The sequence below is a fragment of the Choloepus didactylus genome (assembly GCF_015220235.1).
Source record: "Choloepus didactylus isolate mChoDid1 chromosome X unlocalized genomic scaffold, mChoDid1.pri SUPER_X_unloc1, whole genome shotgun sequence".
NCBI classification, from domain to species: domain Eukaryota; kingdom Metazoa; phylum Chordata; class Mammalia; order Pilosa; family Megalonychidae; genus Choloepus; species Choloepus didactylus.
Window position 1 is genome coordinate 1,455,685 of NW_023637621.1, and position 18,012 is coordinate 1,473,696.

At 47.2% G+C, this 18,012-nt stretch overlaps 1 protein-coding gene across 11 annotated transcripts in view; it reads left to right on the forward strand.

Moving 5' to 3' along the window:
* CD99 (CD99 molecule (Xg blood group)) overlaps nt 1-18,012 on the forward strand; it is a 51,440-nt gene that overhangs the window by 17,295 nt on the left and 16,133 nt on the right. For 6 of the 11 annotated variants that reach the window (XR_005215019.1, XR_005215020.1, XM_037824603.1 and 3 more), the window contains exons 2-6: nt 7,851-7,883; nt 9,202-9,255; nt 9,903-9,947; nt 10,552-10,596; nt 12,083-12,127. Coding sequence is in view for 8 of the 11 variants with exons in the window: in XM_037824603.1 (XP_037680531.1) it covers nt 7,851-7,883; nt 9,202-9,255; nt 9,903-9,947; nt 10,552-10,596; nt 12,083-12,127 (222 nt within the window). In the remaining 3 variants the exon portion in view is untranslated. The remainder of the gene's footprint in view (nt 1-7,850; nt 7,884-9,201; nt 9,256-9,902; nt 9,948-10,551; nt 10,597-12,082; nt 12,128-18,012) is intronic. The other 5 variants (XR_005215021.1, XM_037824605.1, XM_037824602.1 and 2 more) reach the window with 2 other exon arrangements.

The following is an 18,012-nucleotide window of genomic DNA, read 5'->3' on the forward strand; positions in this document are numbered from 1 at the left end:
GAGGTTGGGAGAGTTGTTTGAGCGAGGGCGGATACACTTTCCTGTAAAGGAGACTGAATGAAAGGTTAGGGGGACGGCAGAGGTATTCCAATTGCATTCCGAGGGGCTGTTCTCTGTATTTTCTGAAAAGGAAAGGTTGGAGGCGACGGGCTCATACAGGGAGGAAGAGGTGGAGAGGCAAAGCCAACAAGAGGAGGTAAGATTGGGGTTGGAGGAATTCACTGAGGTGAAGGCCGCTTGGATAAGGTCGAGGAGGGGAGAGGAGTAACGAGAGGGGGGTAGGAAAGGTTGGGGCGGTGGAGTTGGCGATGCGCTGTTTGCAGCTGAGGTGCGGCTGGAGGGCCGTGGATTAAGGGGGTTAAGGACTTTGTTGGGGCCAACGCCGCTCGGATCGGTGGCGGTGGGGTGTCTTTTTTGTATAGAGAAGAGACCACCCCAATCATAGCCCTCCATGTAGAGGCGGAGGCCATATGTGCGGCCACCAAGCCAATTGTCCTCGCCGGGGTTTTTTACCTTAAGGGTTATATTGCGCCAATTTGGCTTTGTCCATGACACTTGGAGGTGCTGATCTCTATTGGGAGCTTCAGACCATCCGTAGGCCATTGTTTCACACCCCCAGGAGGGGCAATAAAAATGCGAGGGGTCAGCACAGCCTTTGCCTGTGGAGGGACATATGTAATAACCAGAAACGAGGCCGCCTTGACATTGATTACGTAACCAATTATTATTGTATAAACCTGTGAATTGAACAAAATCACAAATGCTGGCAGTAAACGAAGGAGCCTCGGCTGTAACATTATAGAGGAGGTCCTTCTCTATTCCCCCCATGATATGGACTGTCCAGTTAAAAGGTTGGTGTAGTGAGTTGGCCTGGGTGGAAGAGGCGAGGGTAAGCATGACCATTAGAAGGGAAGCAATGCTTGGGTGGGGGTTATGGAGGTGTAGGGGGCTGGCTTTTGCCTGTCTGTATAGGCGCATGATTTGGACGATTTCTTGTCTTTCCTCTTGCGAGTTTTCATGCCTCTCCGGGGGTGCTCTCGGACGGCCTTCCTGGTCCAGTTGCAAGGTTGTCATCTGGTACGTTAGGCTGCGGAGACGGCGGCGTTCTCGTCTTGTCGGCCGTCTGGCTGCTGGTGGCGGGTCGGATTGCTTTTCCCGGGATCCAGATTGGTTGTGATGCATCATCTGGGAAAACACAAGCAAACCCGCGCCCCTGGGCGAGGAGTGGGGAGGGACCCTTCCAGGCATTATTCTCTGGGTCCTTCCAGTAGACCATCGGGGCCTGGGTGGGCCTATACGAGGGCCCCCAATGTTTATGTAGGGGCGAAAGCCCTTCTTTATTGAATGTGAGTAGATTAAGGTGAATAAGGGCTGCTATGATAAGGTCCCCTGGAGTTGCCTGGGGGAGCATTGCCCTTTCTTTTTCAATTTGTGTTTTTAAGCGGCGATGGACTGCTTCCACAATGGCTTGCCCCTGTGGATTATAGGGGATGCCGAAATGATGGGTGATGTTATATAACTGAAGAAAGGCCGCAAAGGAGGCACTGCGATAGGCAGGCCCATTGTCCGTTTTTATGTCCCAGGGGACTCCCATGAAGAGAATTCCCTGTCTTAGGGCCTTGATACAGTGTTTGGCCGTTTCCCCGGCGAGGGGGACTGCATAACACATGGCTGAGAAGGTGTCAATCATTACATGTACATACTTGAGGCGCCCAAAGGACGAAACGTGAGTTACATCCATTTGCCATCTAGAATTGGGTTTTAGGCCTCGTGGGTTGACTCCCTGAGGTTGCAAGGGGCCAAGCGGCGCAAAGGGCGCACAAGTTGCACAATTGCGGACAAGATGTTTACAGGTATCTAGGGGGAGGCCACATAAATGATGTAACGACATAGCCGAAAAGTGAAACCTGGAATGCAATAACTTGGCCTGGTTAACAGCATCCCCCGGAGGGGCTGCCGTGTGAGTTAGCATAGCTTGGGTATTCTGAGCTGAGACCGCTTGGTCTACTATACTATTGCCATTAGCCAGGGGCCCCGGAAGGCCTGAGTGACTACGAATGTGGCTAATGAACCAAGGATCCTGTCGATGCTCCAGGATGCTCCTGAGGTCAGAAAGTGCTTTATCAATGGCCGAGTTCCCGGGGAAAAAGGTGGAAAATGCGAGGACTCGGCAGACCTGATAAGTGTAGAGGCTGTCAGTGAAAATGTTAACTGGGTGGTTACAGTGGGTGTTTAGCGCGTATGACACCGCCAGAATTTCCCCCACTTGGACTGAATGAAGGTTGACATAACTGAATAGGCGGGGTTCCGGGTGGTCCTGGGAATAAGAGAGGAAGGCGAAACGGGTTTTGGAGGCGTCAGTAAAGACGGTAGTGGCACCCTGGATGGGTGCAGAGGAGGGGAAAGGGTGGAAGGGGCTGCGGAAGGGAAGCTTGGCGAGCCCCTGTAACAGTCGATGGCTAGGATAGTGGCAGCTGAATTCCCCCTGGAATCCTTCTAAGAGGATTTGCATGTCCGGGTTATCACGTATAAGCAGGCGGGTTTGGCCTGCGTCCAGGGGCCAAACAATTTTTCCCGGCGGCTCTCCAAATACATGAACAGCCAGGGTGACTAGATCTGAAGCTAGGCTGATCCAGAGCCGCACTGCGGGGCAGATTTTCCTGAGCCGACTTTTAGCAGGGTGCGCCCAAAGTAGAGGGCCATTTTGCCACAGGCAGCCCATGGGTGTTCCGGGCGTAGAAAGGATGAGTGCTATAAGATTGCCCTCTCTAGTGCTGAACCTGTTGAGACAGCAGGCGGCGAGCGCCTTGTTAATGGCGGCAATGGCCTCCTTTGCCTCCTGGGTGAGCTTAATGCGCTGGGAGATTGCTAGCGGCGGGGCTTCTGGGACACTCAGCAGCATAAAGAGTGGTTGGAGCTGCGCAGTGGTGATTGGCAACGCAGAGCGGAGCCAATTAATCTGACCGCAGAGCTGTTGAAGCTCAGTGATAGTGACCCGATCCGGTATGTCCAGCTGGGGAGCGGACGGGGCAATGGTTTTATCAATACTAAACCCTAAGAAGGCTAATGGTGGCACAATCTGAACTTTATCGGGCTGAACCGTAAGGCCGAGGTCAGCTAAATTAGTGGTGAGGTCTTTAAGGATTAGAGGAAGAGCCTCGGCGTCCTCAGCGGCCACCAAGATGTCATCCATGTAATGGATGAGCATGGCCCGCTTTCGCAGGGGGGCCACTGCGTGATTAACATACATTTGGCAGATGGCCGGACTGTTACGCATCCCCTGAGGGAGGACTTTCCATTGGTACCTGCTAGCCGCGCCCGCGTGATTGGGGACGGGAACTGTAAAGGCAAAGCGAGGGCGGTCTCGCTCATGAAGCGGGATGGAAAAGAAACAGTCTTTGATGTCAATGGTGGCTACATGATAGTGGGCTGGGATGGCCACCGGATGGGGGAGGCCAGGCTGCGGGGAGCCCATGGGAAGAATATGCTTATTGATCTCCCGCAGATCATTGAGGAGCCTAAATTTCCCTGTGGCTTTTTTATGAATAACAAACACTGGCGAATTATAGGGACTAGTAGAAGGTTCTATGTGGCTAGCGTTCAATTGTTCTTGGACAAGGGCTTGGAGTGCCACTAATTTATGCGTGGGAAGGGGCCACTGCTCCACCCATATAGGTTCCTCAGTATCCCACTGCAGAGGAACGGGCGCTGGAGGTGTTAAACGAGCAGTGGCGCACATTATTGGGGGGGCTGCGTGGTAAGCACTGCCCCAGAGGCGGCGAGGATATCACGGCCCCATAGAATTTGGTCTATGGTGTGTAGGAATAACGGGCGGAAGGTGCCTGAGTGGCCCTCTTCATCCTCCCACTTAATGGGTCCCATGGCCTGGAGAGAGGTGGAGGTACCAGTGGCTCCCACTACTGAGGGACCATCGAGAACCATGCACATGGTGGCATACTGAGCGGGCATGCAAGAGACTTCTGCCCCTGAATCGAGCGTGCCCGTGTACCATTGCCCCCCTATTCTTAATTTACGGGTAGGCTTTTCCGGAGTGATAGGGACTGTCCAGAGAAGCGTTTTATTGCCGGTGAGGTGATTAGTTTTATTAGAACCGGCCGGCACGCTGCCTCTTAGGGGCGGGGCTGAGGCTTGCTCCGCTTGGAGTTTAAAGCTTGCTCAGCGTTTTGGCGCTGATTGACACCAGGGCAGCGGCAGTGGGTTTTGGGGTTATTTTTGCAATCGTGCGCCCAGTGATAGCCACACTGGCAGCGTGGGCAAGGAGTGGGAGGGGGGCGCCCATTGCGCTGCATGAAAGGCGGGCGGTTGACCTCTGCGTTGGGGCACTCCTGGGCAAAATGACCGCTCTGCCCGCACTTAAAGCAACCGGTGGTGGCGGCTAAGGCGGCAGTGACAGCGCCAGAGACAGCCTGGGCTAGGGACGCGGCAGCTGGGTCAAAGGCGCTGCAGGCGAGTACCCAATCGTGTAGGCCTTTCTCCCGCAAGGGAAGAATAGCCTGCTTGCAAGGGGGATTGGCTCCCTCGAGAATGAGTTCTCGAGCGAGAGCCAATTGGGCCTGGGGATCACTAACCTTCCGAGCGCAGGTTTCTTCAACCCTGGAGACAAAGGTGGCAAAAGGCTCATTTGGCTCCTGAAGGAGCTTGGTGAATTTGGCAGGCTGACAGGCGGAACAGCTGGCAAAAGCTCGCAAGGCGATTCCCCGAAGGATAGGCCAAAAGGTGGCAGGTGCATTAATATAAGCAGATGCATTTATAAACGCTCCCGTGCCCAAGTAAGCTTCGGGGTGATGATAGACTCCAGTGGCTGCGTCTTGCTCGCTTTGCTTAGCTGCTTCCGCCTGGAAGTGAGCACGCCAATTAACAAACTGGCCGGGGTTAAGGATGGTACGGGCAAGCGAGGCCCAATCTTGGGGGAGGCAAAAGTCCATGGCGATATCCTGCAATAATTGAGAAGCGTATGGGCTACCTAACCCGTCTTCCTTGACGGCCCTGCGAAGCTGCTTGATAGTATCCGAATCAATGGGATACCAGTCATACGGTTTCTGTGGTGTGGGGGTAAGGTTAAGGGGAAAGCAGCGAAAAGCACGAGAGAAAGGAGGACGCGCTTGCAGAGGGCCTGGCACGGGAGTGGGGGTAGGGGGAGCGTTGTCCCAAGGGTTGCCTTGAGGTGTAGAAGGCAGCCAGGGGTTGTTAGTCGGCAGGGTGGGAGGAGCGGCGGCAGCTGCCAGTAGCAGCTTCGAGGGGGAGCTCGCCGAAGGGGGAGGCGAAAGTGGGAGGCCCCAAGCGTCGCAAGATGGTGGCGCGGTGGGCGTGGCTAAGGCATAAGATGGCGGACTAGCCCCGTCCTGTGAAAGGGCGGGGCCTAAGGCATAAGATGGCGGACTAACTCCGCCCTGTGAAAGGGCGGGGTAAAGCGCATGCGGTTTTCGGCTCGGCTTAGGGCTGACGTCATCACTAGAGCACTTCCTCCCCTCAGTGGAAGAAGAAGGAGGAAGTTCGCCATTTTGGAGAGGCTTAGTATTGCTTTGTTTTTGGGGGGCGACTTCGAGTGCGTTGTTAATCTGCTCGACTAAGGATTCTGCGTCCGAATCGTGGTCTGCATTGGTCTCGCTGTCTGAATCTGTTGACTGAGTTGATAGGGCCTCCTTGGATTTAATGGGGCCTCGATCAGGGGGGAGGGAGCCTTGAAGGCAGGAGCGGACGGTTATTAAGGTGGGGAGCAAGCCGGGAGGGAAGCGCTTGCTCTCATGTTCCATGGCGTTGGTGACCCGATCAATAAGGCGATTATAAGTAACAGGGTCCCAAAGATGGCAAGTGGTGAGCCATGGGTTAAAGGGCAGCAGGAGGTCCCAGTATACTTGCAGCTGCCGGACAGACACCTTACAGCGATGTGTGTCTAGGAGACCCGCTAGAGCGTGAACTTGAGGTGCTTGGCGTGCAGATAGACGATTACCCATAGCGGAGGGGGAAAGAGAAAAAAAAAAGGGGGGGGTTGATTATTGAGTAAAGAAAATGAGGTAAACCGTGGCCGCGAGGCCGAAGGAGACGGCGAGAATAGAAAGCAGGACCCTCTGGTAGCGAGAGCAGTCTGGGGGGGGGGCGGTTGCAAAGAGGCACACGGCGCCAAACAAAGAAACAAAGACACAAAGGACTACAGCAAAGTGATGGAGGGGAAGAGGGAAAGCTACTGGAGGAAGAGTGTTAGGAGGAATGGGGGGACATAGGAAGAGAAGACGAAAGGTAGTCGGGGGCAAAAGCCGGGTTAATGCGGGAAAGGAAGAGCGGCCCGGGCGCGGAGCGGCGAGGGAGAGGCGGCTCCGGACGTGGAGCGGCGAGGGAGAGGCGGCTCCGGACGTGGAGCGGCGAGGGAGAGGCGGCTCCGCGGGGCGGCGAGGGAGAGGCGGCCCTTACCTTGCAGGCGAGGAGAAGGGGAGTTGGAGAGGCGTCCGGGCGAGCGGGTGGTTTACTGGACCGCTGTGTGGAGAGGACCGGCCCCACGTTGGGCGCCAGTTGCGGCCTTGTTTTTTTGTTTCTTGAGGGGGGGGGGCGGCCGGTTGCTGAACCCTCGGCTCTCGGGATTGCTCGGAGGGTACCGGCGGCGGGGGCTCTTTCCCGGAGGCGAGGGCGAGGCGGGGGACTGGGCCCGGTCCCCGGCGATGGCGTGCAAGGTGTGGAGGGCGGCGAGAAGAAACAGGCGGGACACGTTTCTTTGAGGGTGATGAAGCCGAGAGAGTTTATTAGGGGAGAGTACAAGCTTATATCGGGCGGTTTAGAGGGCGGGGTAGCTGTAGGGGTTAAAGGCTTGGATTGGTTCTGAGAGGGCGCGGAGGTTGTTTGAAAAGGGGCGGGAGTTGCTTCGGCAACGGGGAGGGCGGGAGTTGCTATGGTAACGAAGAGGGTGGAGGGTGCAGGTAAGGCACGGGGGGGGGGTTTTCTCCGGCAAGCCCTCCCCAACGGTTGTACTTTGGGGTGAGGAAATGGGGCCTGCATTCGGCTCCACTTTCTCAGGCCCGGGGGGCCGTGGAGGGCGCTACCGCCCGTGCCCCACTACCTTTCCTAGGGGCTGATCAGTTCCCCTGGCCCAGGCCCGCCAAGTCGGAACTCGTAAACAGTGTCCCGCAGAATGAGAAGATTGTTAGGTCCAGAGCCGTTCAAGAATCCATGCAACGCAGCGCGTCATGGTTTAAGTAGAGAATTTAAGGTTTATTAGAGGAAGAAAGCAGAAGAAAGCAGGTGGGAGCCATCAGAAAAGAAAGAAAGGAAAAATGGCTCCAGCCCTCTATCTGAGAGCAGCATTTTTTAAAGGAAAAACCCACGTTGGGTGTTGGGGGGGAAGGGTTCTGCTGAGTGTGTTCTGGGCCTCGATTGGGTGAGTGCTTATCAGTTTCTGCTGACTGGTTACTAAGACTCTAACACACTACTCTTCTTTGATGTGCACTGTATTATCTATGTGGAGTTAGTAGGCCTTTTGGCTTGTTTATGGTCATTCATCTTTATGGGCATATCTGATCTTCCCTTGTCCGCCCCCTGCGGTCTAGGTGCCACTGTGACTGGGATTCCTAAAACAGCCTTCAACCCTTAGTTTATGGAGCACCTGGTATCTATGAGATAAGCAGCAGGGCCCATAGATCAGACATTTCTTCTATTTGTTAGACTCTTTTTCTGGGGTCTGACAAAGATAAATTGCAACACACGACACATTTTTTTAAAGCTGTTGAACACCTCTGTCATGGCAATATCCAGAAAAACAGCAGATCATTTAGGTTGATTTTCCAATTTAATTTTATTTTCCTCATTTCTAACGTGACTTTTTTTTTTCCTCTCTCTCTCAGATGAAGATTTTGATTTATCCGATGCTATTCCTGGTAAGTCATAATAACATTTAAGAAAATACGGTAAATATTTTATTTTAATGTCGTACGTACATTTGTATGTGTCATGATAGCTCCATCAACACACGGTGAGGAAAATCAGAATATCCGCATGAGGAAAAAGCTTCCCTCACTGGTGGAATAATTGGTACTGCCTTGCAATGTGCACAAACACTCCGTGGATTTGTGAGGTGCTTGGGGAGGGGGCTGACACCCGCTGGGCATGCCGGGGTGCAAGGGGGGGTGGGTTCCCGGCCCCCGTCCGCTGCCCTCACACCTGCCTTTCTCTCCACCCCTGGTCAGTGCATGGTGAGTGCGGGGGACCCTCCCCACCACCCCTTGTTTCTCCTCCGTCCCAGCTCCCCTCAGGGATGCACACGAACAAAAAAGCATTTAAGACTTTCATCTCTGGCTCCCATTCTTGCACACCCCCCATCCTTTATCCTTTTCTTATATTTAAACAATAATAATAAACCATTTTTTAGAGCAGTCTAGGTTTACAGAAAAGTCGCAAAGAAAGTACAGAATTCCTATCTAATGAAACCCTCCCTCCAAGGTTTTCCCTATTAGCATTTGCATTAGTTGCTACAATGTAACAAAGGCTGAGCCAGTATGGAAACATTGTTACTAACTACAGCCTGTGGTTTTCAAGAGGGGGCGCTCTTTGTGTAGACATTTTGATGGGTTTTCACAGCAGCGTACCATGATACCTCCAGCATTACAGTACCATGCAGAATAGTTCCTCTGCCCTAAAACTTTCCGTGTTTATTCATTTCAACTGCTGTGGTCCAGCACAGAAAGCTTGAGACCAAACCAGCTGCAGTATTTCCCAGGGGAAATGGGACAGGACAATGGGAACGAAGGATGCCTGCGATAGCAGGTTGCTCGCTTCTTCCAACCTTTGCCTGCTGGGCTTTGCATCCCAGAGGGGGCATTCGGTGTGGGGGTGACAAGAGGCAAAGAGGGGGTACCCCCTATCCCTCCTCCTCCTGCATGGTTCCAGGACCTCAAAGTCCAGTCTTGGTGCTCACCTTTCTGTTCTCCTAGCTTCCTCCCATCTCGTCCCCTCCTAGCCCCCCTCAGCCCCCAGAGCTGGGTTTGGGTCTCAGTGACAAGCCAGGGCCACAGCCAGCCTAAGGACCTCAAACACGAGCTCAAGAGCCAGCCTCCACGTGGCCACTGTGGGGGGTGGTGGGGAAAAAAGACGCTGTGCATTCCCCCACTATTTTTAATGAGATGTAATATCCTTGGGAATTGACCTTTTTTTTTTTTCCAAGTGCAAGTTTTACTGATAAAATGTCTTTCTTTTCAGACAAGGATGACAAGAAACCCACCCATGCGCCACCCAAAAAGCCCCCCTCGGCTGGTAAGAAGGAATTGATCTTAGCATGCAAGAGGGTGGAAAAAAAAGCCTTCTGTGCTGGGGTTCCCCAGAGAGCAGGGTGTGGCTGTGAAAACAAATATAATGGAGGGACAGAAAGGTCAGGGTTTCTGGGTATGCTTTGGTGTTATAATCATGGCATATTATGATTAATATTAGAATGTTATAATAATATTTGAATGGTTGTGTGATATTGATGTCATCTCATGTGATGATTTAAGGAAAGGAACACTGGCACATCTATGAAATAGTTTTGGTTATCTTGCCAGCATCCTTGGATCCTTTTACTCTGAGTATCTGAGATTTTCTCTCCTTGTGTGGTCATTTTATGTGGGACAAAATATAAATATTTGAGGCTAAGGTGCCCATATAACCTGTTGACCTGACATATATACAATATTATAAATATATATGTATATAATTTTTGTACTCTTTCCATCTGAGAGAAGATGATGTGAAAACAATCAGGAATGCAGACTTTCTAGTGAGATCCTGGTCCAAGTGATATTCAGGGGAAAAAAGAAGGTATCCTAGGGATGTGGGATTTAAGATTCCTCCATCTGCTTAGGATTTCATTTCTTTCCTGGTTTCACTCAGAACTTCTGTCTTCACAATCCATTTTTCCCTTGCAGATGATGGCTTCAACTTAGAAGACGCCCTGACTGGTGGAGGAAAAAGTGAATACTTAATTTAAACCGACTGGCTTGCTGTCTTGCTCATAATCACCAAATTACTATTATTTAAGAGTCTTGTGTCTTTTAAATTATAGCTAGAATGCACATTTTTACAGTGAACACCTAGGGAATAAATATGTTATTGTCATTGTATTTTTGTGCTTTGCCTGCATGTTTACTTTTCTTTTAAACTCTTACACACTTTGGAGTAATCTACGGCAAATATGCCTGCACTTAGACAGAGCCTGCTTCTTGAATGCACAGGAACCCCTGCCCGTAGGGGAAAATGACAGTGGATTCAAACCCTGCTATTGCAATCTTGAAATTATTAATGATATTTGAACAAGGTGCCCTTACTTCTATTTTCCACTGGAGCCTACAAATTCTGTAGCTAGTCCACACACTGGCCTTTGCTTCTCTTGGAAATGCATGAAGTTAAATGCCGTGGTTCGGAGAGGGTGGAAATAATTGACAGATGGCTGTATGTGCACCTATGTGTACCCCCTCTGTGACAAAGCTTGAGCTCTGCATTCTGTCTGGTGGGCTGATGCTTTCTTGTCATCACGTCAGAGTGTCCACAATCGAAATGTGTGTCTTTTGTGAACAGATGACCCAGCCAAGCCGAAGCCGAATCCGAAACCTGGCTCCTCTGGTAAGACACTTGGGCTCCATGAGCCCCCTCTGAATTTTTCAAAGAGCAGGGATTTCCTTTTAAGCGGAGAGAGTTGACAGTAGATTAGCATGTGCTTACTGTTTATTCTTTGCACAAGGTAATTACAGTTTTTAAAGGGTCGAACATATGGTTTTCAAAGAGGTACTGTCGGTTTGGATTTGATTTTCAGCTTGCTGATTTGACTTCCAACGTTTTGTAGAACCTTCAAAAATGGATTCTGAGATTTTAATGATGTAAAACAGAGATGGAGAAAAGTGTCAGCTGTGCATTTCCTGCAGGAAAGTTACGGTTTTTAAAAGCGTTGCCTAAGACTGCATAAATCAGCTTTTCTGATATATCACAGTATTCTCAGAGTGATCTGACCAGCACTAGTTTTGGAATGGAATGACTGCAGAAATATCAGATTTTTAGATTTTTTTGCCTATATGTTTGTTTTTAATTTTTAAGGCAGAAAATGGTGTCCATATCCTAATACTGTGAAATAAACACTCTTTACATTTTGATGGTTATTCTCTCCAGTATTTTACATATGAATTTAAATGAAAAAATTTAAAATGAAAGTGCCAATCTTTTGTACCCTGCCGAGTTGTAACATTATTTTTTGCTTAACAAGATTCTATAAACATTTTCTCATGCCATTTAGTCATTTTATCATATGGCTTTCAGTGGCAATTAAAGACTCTCATATAATATAATATAATGCTTTAATTGCTTTCATTCTTAATTTTGAAAATGTTATGTTTCTTCTGATATTTTAGAATTATGAAGTAGAAAGCAGACTTAAGTCATCTTTGTTGCACTTTATTATTATTATTATTATTATTATTGTTTTTAGAAGGATATCTAGAAGTCAAGTAATTTAGGTCACTTTTGTGAGTAGTTTTGTATCTTTTGACATATTTTTGAAAATTGCTTTTGGAGTTTTACAAAATCACCTTGCAGTGTGAGCAAATGTCCTTATCTCCACATCATGTCCAGCACTGGTTATTATCACTTAGAAAATCTCTGTCGAGGAGAGAGCATAAAATGGTATTTTACTATTGTCCTAATTTCATGACTTATTTCAGAATTAACAAAATAAATTCAGTATGTCAATTGGCCATTTTTAGTTCTTTTGTGTATTGGTTATTCAGGTCCTTTGCCCTTTTTTAAATATTTTAAGACATCCACTTTTCCTTGCTAATTTATAAGCCTTCTTCATTGATTATGGATGTTAATTATTGCCCATCATTATGAACATGTTTTCCCATTTCATTGTTGTCTTTGAATATTTTTAACACTATTTTTTGACAATAAGTAAAATTTCCTTCGTGGTGTCCTTTATGCTTCTATGGAAATGATAATTCCTTTATTGGGTTCTCCCAGAAATGCTTTTGAGTCTAATGTTGTTTTTCTTTTACTCCAAGACATGATGACCCCTCAGAACTTTCAGTGTGAGAGATGACGCTGTGTTTTTCCTTCCTAGATGGTTTCTCAGATTCTGACCCCTCTGACAGGACTTCAGATGGAAGTACAGTTACATTCCCATCCTCTTTGTCTGTTTTCCCCCCATCCCACGTTTACTAACTGTTCTGCAGTATCTATGGTCTACAGCTTTAGCCCTCAGTGAAGCCATATGTTTGGAAGTTGGTTTGGGAGCTCTGCTATTTGTAGATGCCTCAAGGGTTTGGAAGCAGTATTCAAGTAAATATAAATGCATAGCTAGGTACCAGGTCAGAATCGCTCAGGATTCCTTGAGAATTTGCCCTTACAGTTGCCCTCATGAGATGGAAGGAGATTTGACATCAGCCTTGACTTTGGGCTTAAATCACAGCCACACGTCTTCCTTCCAGGGTTATTTTGGTTCCACTCTCCAGATGTTCTTGACCTTCCTTGAGAGAAGAGGGTTTTATTACCTGCCTCACATGTACGACGTAAAATGCATATAAAATGCATTTCAAGTTCCTGATCATTACAGATCTCTGGGTATAAACCAGGGGTTCTTCACTAACATTTTAGTTTCCTTGGCCACTCAAGCAAATACCATGCAATGGCTTGGCTTAAACAATGGGTGTTTATTAGCTCATGGTTTTGAGGCTGGGAAAAAGTCCCAAACAAGGTATAATCAAGGCAATGCTTTGGCATTTTGGAGCTGGCTGCTGGCGACCCTTGATCCTTGGCTCCTCTGTCATATGGTAATGCATATGGCGGCCTCTTCTGGCCTCTCCCTTCCCTTCTGGGTTCCACTGACTTCCAGCTTCGGGCTGCTCCCTCTCTGGCTTTGTCTCTATGTGCCTGACTTTCATTCTTTCATAAAGGACTCCAGTAATAGGATTAAGACCCACCCTGATTGGGCTGGGCCACACCTTAACTGAGGTAACCTCATAAAAAGTTCCTACACTCAATAGGTTCACCCCCACATGAATGGATTTCATTTAAGAACATGTTTTCTGGGGTACATACAGCTTCAAACCACCACACAAAGTCTTTGGAAATTCTTTATTTCTACCTCAGCGTATTCAGCAATGGTGTATTACTTAGGGTTCTCTAGGGAAACAGAATCAATGAGAGGTGTCTCTGACTATCAAATTGTAAAAGTGACACGCAACTGTGGGTATGCACGAGTCCAAATTCTGTAGAGCAGTCAGCAAACTGTCAACTCCAAGGAAGACGTCTGATGAACTCCTCAGGAAATGAACCGGCAACTTCAGCGAACTCCTCAGGAACTGTCCTGGGACCTCCGACGAACGTGTTCAATGAACTCCTCAGGAAACGAACTGGCAACTTCGACGAACTCCTCAGGAAATGCTTCACTGGGCAGCCAAAGAAGTGAAGGTCCTCTATCTGTCTTGCTTATAAGTCTTCAATGTATTAATTAGATTAAATCCAGCCAATTGCATTCTGTCATTGTGGAAGGCACGCCCTTTGGTGAGTTATCAGTCATAGCTGCAGTGAATTGACTGATGATTTAATAAACCAGCCTGTTGGTTTATTAACCAGCCTCAAACATCCTCACGGCAATTGTTAGGCCAGTGTTTGCTTGACCAGACAGCTGGGTCACCTGGCCAAGTTGACACATGAACCTAACCATCACAGTCCACCCCTTGTCAACTTGGCAGTTATACACATCACCTAAAACCATACTTTATCTCTAAGTAGATAACAATAACAGACATATATTTTGCCTAACAATACTCCTCTGTGCAGCATACAACTGGAAATGCACTAAATCTCTCCAGAATAGGGTGCAAGTCCTTGGGTGACATTAGCTCTTAAAATTGATTCCCTTTAGCTTAAATAGATCAAAATGAACAGTATGGGTTATGCCATATGATAAGGGGATAAGACAGAGAAGAAAGCAATGATATTTGCTTTACATCTGTCATACGGTGTTTAAGTTTTGAATTTGAAGCCTTTAGCTCATCCCTTTCTCTTACAACTTTAGCCAAAGTATCTAAGAGCAGCCAGCCAACATCATTATACCTCTTAATTCTGCAAAACTCTGTGAAGGTGTTGAAAACACTGTCACCCAGAGCCTTGCTTCATACTAGAGTATGATTAGGAGAATCAAATGGTGCTATTTTGCATATCTCCTTTGCCAATTCATGCCATGGACTGTCAGTGCCCTCTTGATTATTGGAAATAGAGTCATTAGTGCCGTTGAATCTAATCAGAGTAGAAAACAAATTGTAAAAGCCCGTTTTAAGATTCTGTTTCTCAAGACCCCACTCCTGGTACCAAGGTGTATTAGTTAGGGTTCTCTAGGGAAACAGAATCAATGAGAGGTGTCTCTGACTATGAAATTGTAAAAGTTACTCACGGAACTTTGGGTATGCACGACTCCAAATTCTGTAGAGCAGTCAGCAAACTGTCAACTCCAAGGAAGACGTCCGATGAACTCCTCAGGAAATGAACCAGCAACTTCGATGAACTCCTCAGGAAATGAACCGGGATCTTCGCCGAATGTGTTCGATGAACTCCTCAGGAAATGAACCGGCAACTTCGATGAACTCCTCAGGAAATGCTTCACTGGGCAGCTGAAGAAGAAGTGAGGGTCCTCTATCTGTCTTGCTTATAAGTCTTCTACTGATTAATTGGATTAAATCCAGCCAATTGCATTCTTTCATTGTGGAAGGCACACCCTTTGGTGAGTCATCAGTCACAGCTGCAGTCAATTGTCTGATGATTTAATAAACCAGCCTGTTGGTTTATTAACCAGCCTCAAATGTCCTTGCATGGCAATTGTTAGGCCAGTGTTTGCTTGACCAGACAGCTGGGTACTATCACCTGGCCAAGTTGACACATGAACCTAACCATCACAAATGGTGAATTTCCTTCTTTGAGAATTGAGCCTAAACCACAAACAATAATAAAATGGGGTGAAGATTTTCCATGTGCCTTCCTCCTCCAAAAGAGACTTCCACAAGAAGCCACATGAACTTTCCTTGTAGGGTTGCTCCACTCCCCCCTTTATTTCATGGTCTTTCCCCTTCATGCTACAATTTATTTAACAAGTCCTCATTGTTAGGTGTTTAGGTTATTCCAGTTTGGGGTTCTTGTAGATATCCCTGTGCATATCCTTACATTCTGGTGTTGGAAATCCTCTATTTTTACTCCCTTAAGGCAGTTTCCCAGAGTGAGGTTTTTCACAGGGGTTGCCACTTTTAACTCCTGTGACAGCTTGCTAGATTCTTTCCAGAATGGTTGGAATCACGTACAGTCCTACCAGTCATGTAAGAGAATGTTGGATTCATGCCCTGCTGGTCTGTTCTCTATGTTATTAAAAATATTTTCATGTTGAATTGTCATGGATTGATGAATGAATCCTGCAAGCATAGTAAACCACCTCCTTGGGGCCTCACTGGGAGATGCTCAGTGAATGGCTTGTTTACCTTCCACTGAGAATGCCCCCCTCTCCCTTTTCAGCTGGAAAAACTTTCCGAGTAAACCCTTTTGACTCATCACTGAAATCGTGTCCACAACTGCTATCAATCTACATTAAATGTTTTCCAATTTAAATCTGCATTTAGATGTGCTGTTCAATCTCTGCCCCCTTTTAATGTAATAGGCAGTATTCTAGTTCTATGGCTGTGTAACATGCACTCCCCTCTTTCAGTATAATAGGCAATACTTGAATCCTCTGGCTGTGTTGCATGCCCTCTCCCCTTTTAGTGAACCAGTCAATACTCTAGTTCTATAGCTGTGTAACATGCACTCCTCCTTTATGTGTAACAGGCAATATTCTAGTTTGATAGCTGTGTAACATGTACTCTTTTATGTGTTCCAGGTAGTTCTCTAGTTCTATGATTCTGTAGCATGCACTCCCTCCTTTTAGTATAATAAGCAGTGCTTGAGTTCTTTCACTATATTGCATGCTCTCTCCTCTTTTTGGGTAACAGGCAGTCCTTAGTTCTATAGCTGTGTGACATGCAATGCCTGTGCAGACCTGGAATAATGGGTGCCCAGGAAGTGATTAGCTGATATTAAGTAAACAAAACTAAAGACACACTCTCAAGTTTATAGATCACTGGGTGAGTTACTGGACTATGCAAACGTCTTTTGATAAATGTACAAGCATTGGCTTCAAATCAAATACATGTTGATGTTAGACATGGAAAAAAATAAAGGGGGGGTGAGACAGAGTCTCTGAAATTTAGGGAAAGTTTGCAGGAAGAAAACACCCAGGGGTGAAGGGTTAGGTCTTGGCCAATGGCCACTGCTGGTGAGATCAGTGGATTCTCTGGATCCCAGAAATCAACAGGAGACTTAAGGGCTGAGCTTGTAGCCATGCTCTGTGTCTTGGGCAGGATGCATGGCCCCAGCTAGCATCTTCTCCAAAACCAATGAGAGGGAAATGAGGCACTGTCCAGATTCACCGCAGAGTCCCGTGGACAACTGGGGATGCAGTGGTCCGAGATGGGAGCTGAGCCTGGTTTTCATGTGAATAGGCATAAAACAGGATACCCTTGGCCCTTGGCCAACTGGAGGTTACAGCAGAGAGGGAATATCTCCCTGCTAAAATTGGAACAACTACCAGTATGCAGTTGCTGTATTAAAATGGCTTTACCAGTTCCCTATTCATTGCACTCAGATATCTCCCCAGCCCCTGGTAATAGGGAACTGCCTTTAAGTGTGACTTTTCCTTTATCCAAAAATCTTCCTGGTGGAAGGCATGATAAAGAGCAGTCAGGTAAGTGCATCTGGTTTCTGACGTCTTCCTTGGGGTTCCTTGCCCATGTTGTGAGAAAATGGGGAAGAAAATGCTCCAGACTGTACATTCAGCCCTTTCATCCTGACCATAAAGACGTTGGCACAAAGAAGGGCAACTCTTTGCCAAATGTCCCCAAGCACTTAGCCGAAGCAGCTAGTTTAGCTTCTCCCAAAAGACCCAGCAAATGGGGGGTCTGATCCCCATTTTAAGGTCTGCCCTCAGCCCAAATTCCCCCAACTGGCAAGAGACACAGCTAAACCCACCCTCTCTTCCACTCCCCTGCGTATAATGAGAAGGCTTGCTCCTTTGTTCAGTCCTTGTAACTAAAGCTCGTGAACACTGGGCCATCCCAGGTCCACTTGCCCTTGAGTAAAATAAATTACGAGGGGCAGTTGGGAAGCATGAGTTTGTCCACCCCCCACCTCCACCCCCTTGTTCTAAAAGATTTTTTGTTTTCTTGACACAGGAGACAAATGATTTACCTCGTTTTGCCTTTTTCATACTCCTTTTGATGAGGAAATAACAATGAAAATATTTCCTTAAAAAACTGTAAAAATACATACAAGTGACGGCTACAGCTGTATGTTTTCATCTCCCATGCCCCTAAACATTTTCAAGGTCTTGCTTTAACTTTACTTCCAGCCACATCCCTGGTTTTGAGCAGCTTCTGGGGCAGAGGAGATATTTGGCCAAATATTTTAACATCTATTTGCTCTTCAAACATGGATTTTTAAAAAGTCATGAATATTCATGGAAAAAAGACAAGTCACATGCGGGAGCCCCTTTCATGTAATCATCATGTTTAACGATGCACTTTTTGTTTTTTAAGCCATCCTTGAAGAGGAAATCATTTGCTTTTAGCTGTCACCTAAGATGGAAGGTCATTTAAAAGGAAATACCATAGGAAAATTTATGTGTAGCACATTTATTTCCAACCATGATTCTTAGCTTCTCATTTATAGGGGATGTTTAATGTATGACTTTATCAGAGAGAGAAGATAAACTTGAAGAACATTTCCATGGCTCTGACCCTGCTTTACTTTAATATAGAGTCACATATATGTTAATAATATAATTTTTATTCATTGTATCAATAATAATACAATTGCATTAATTAAATGTAGTTAATATAGATGAGAAATCCCAATCACCAATATTCAATGTTGAAAGTCAGTGTTTTTCCTGAAACCCAGAAAATAATTTTT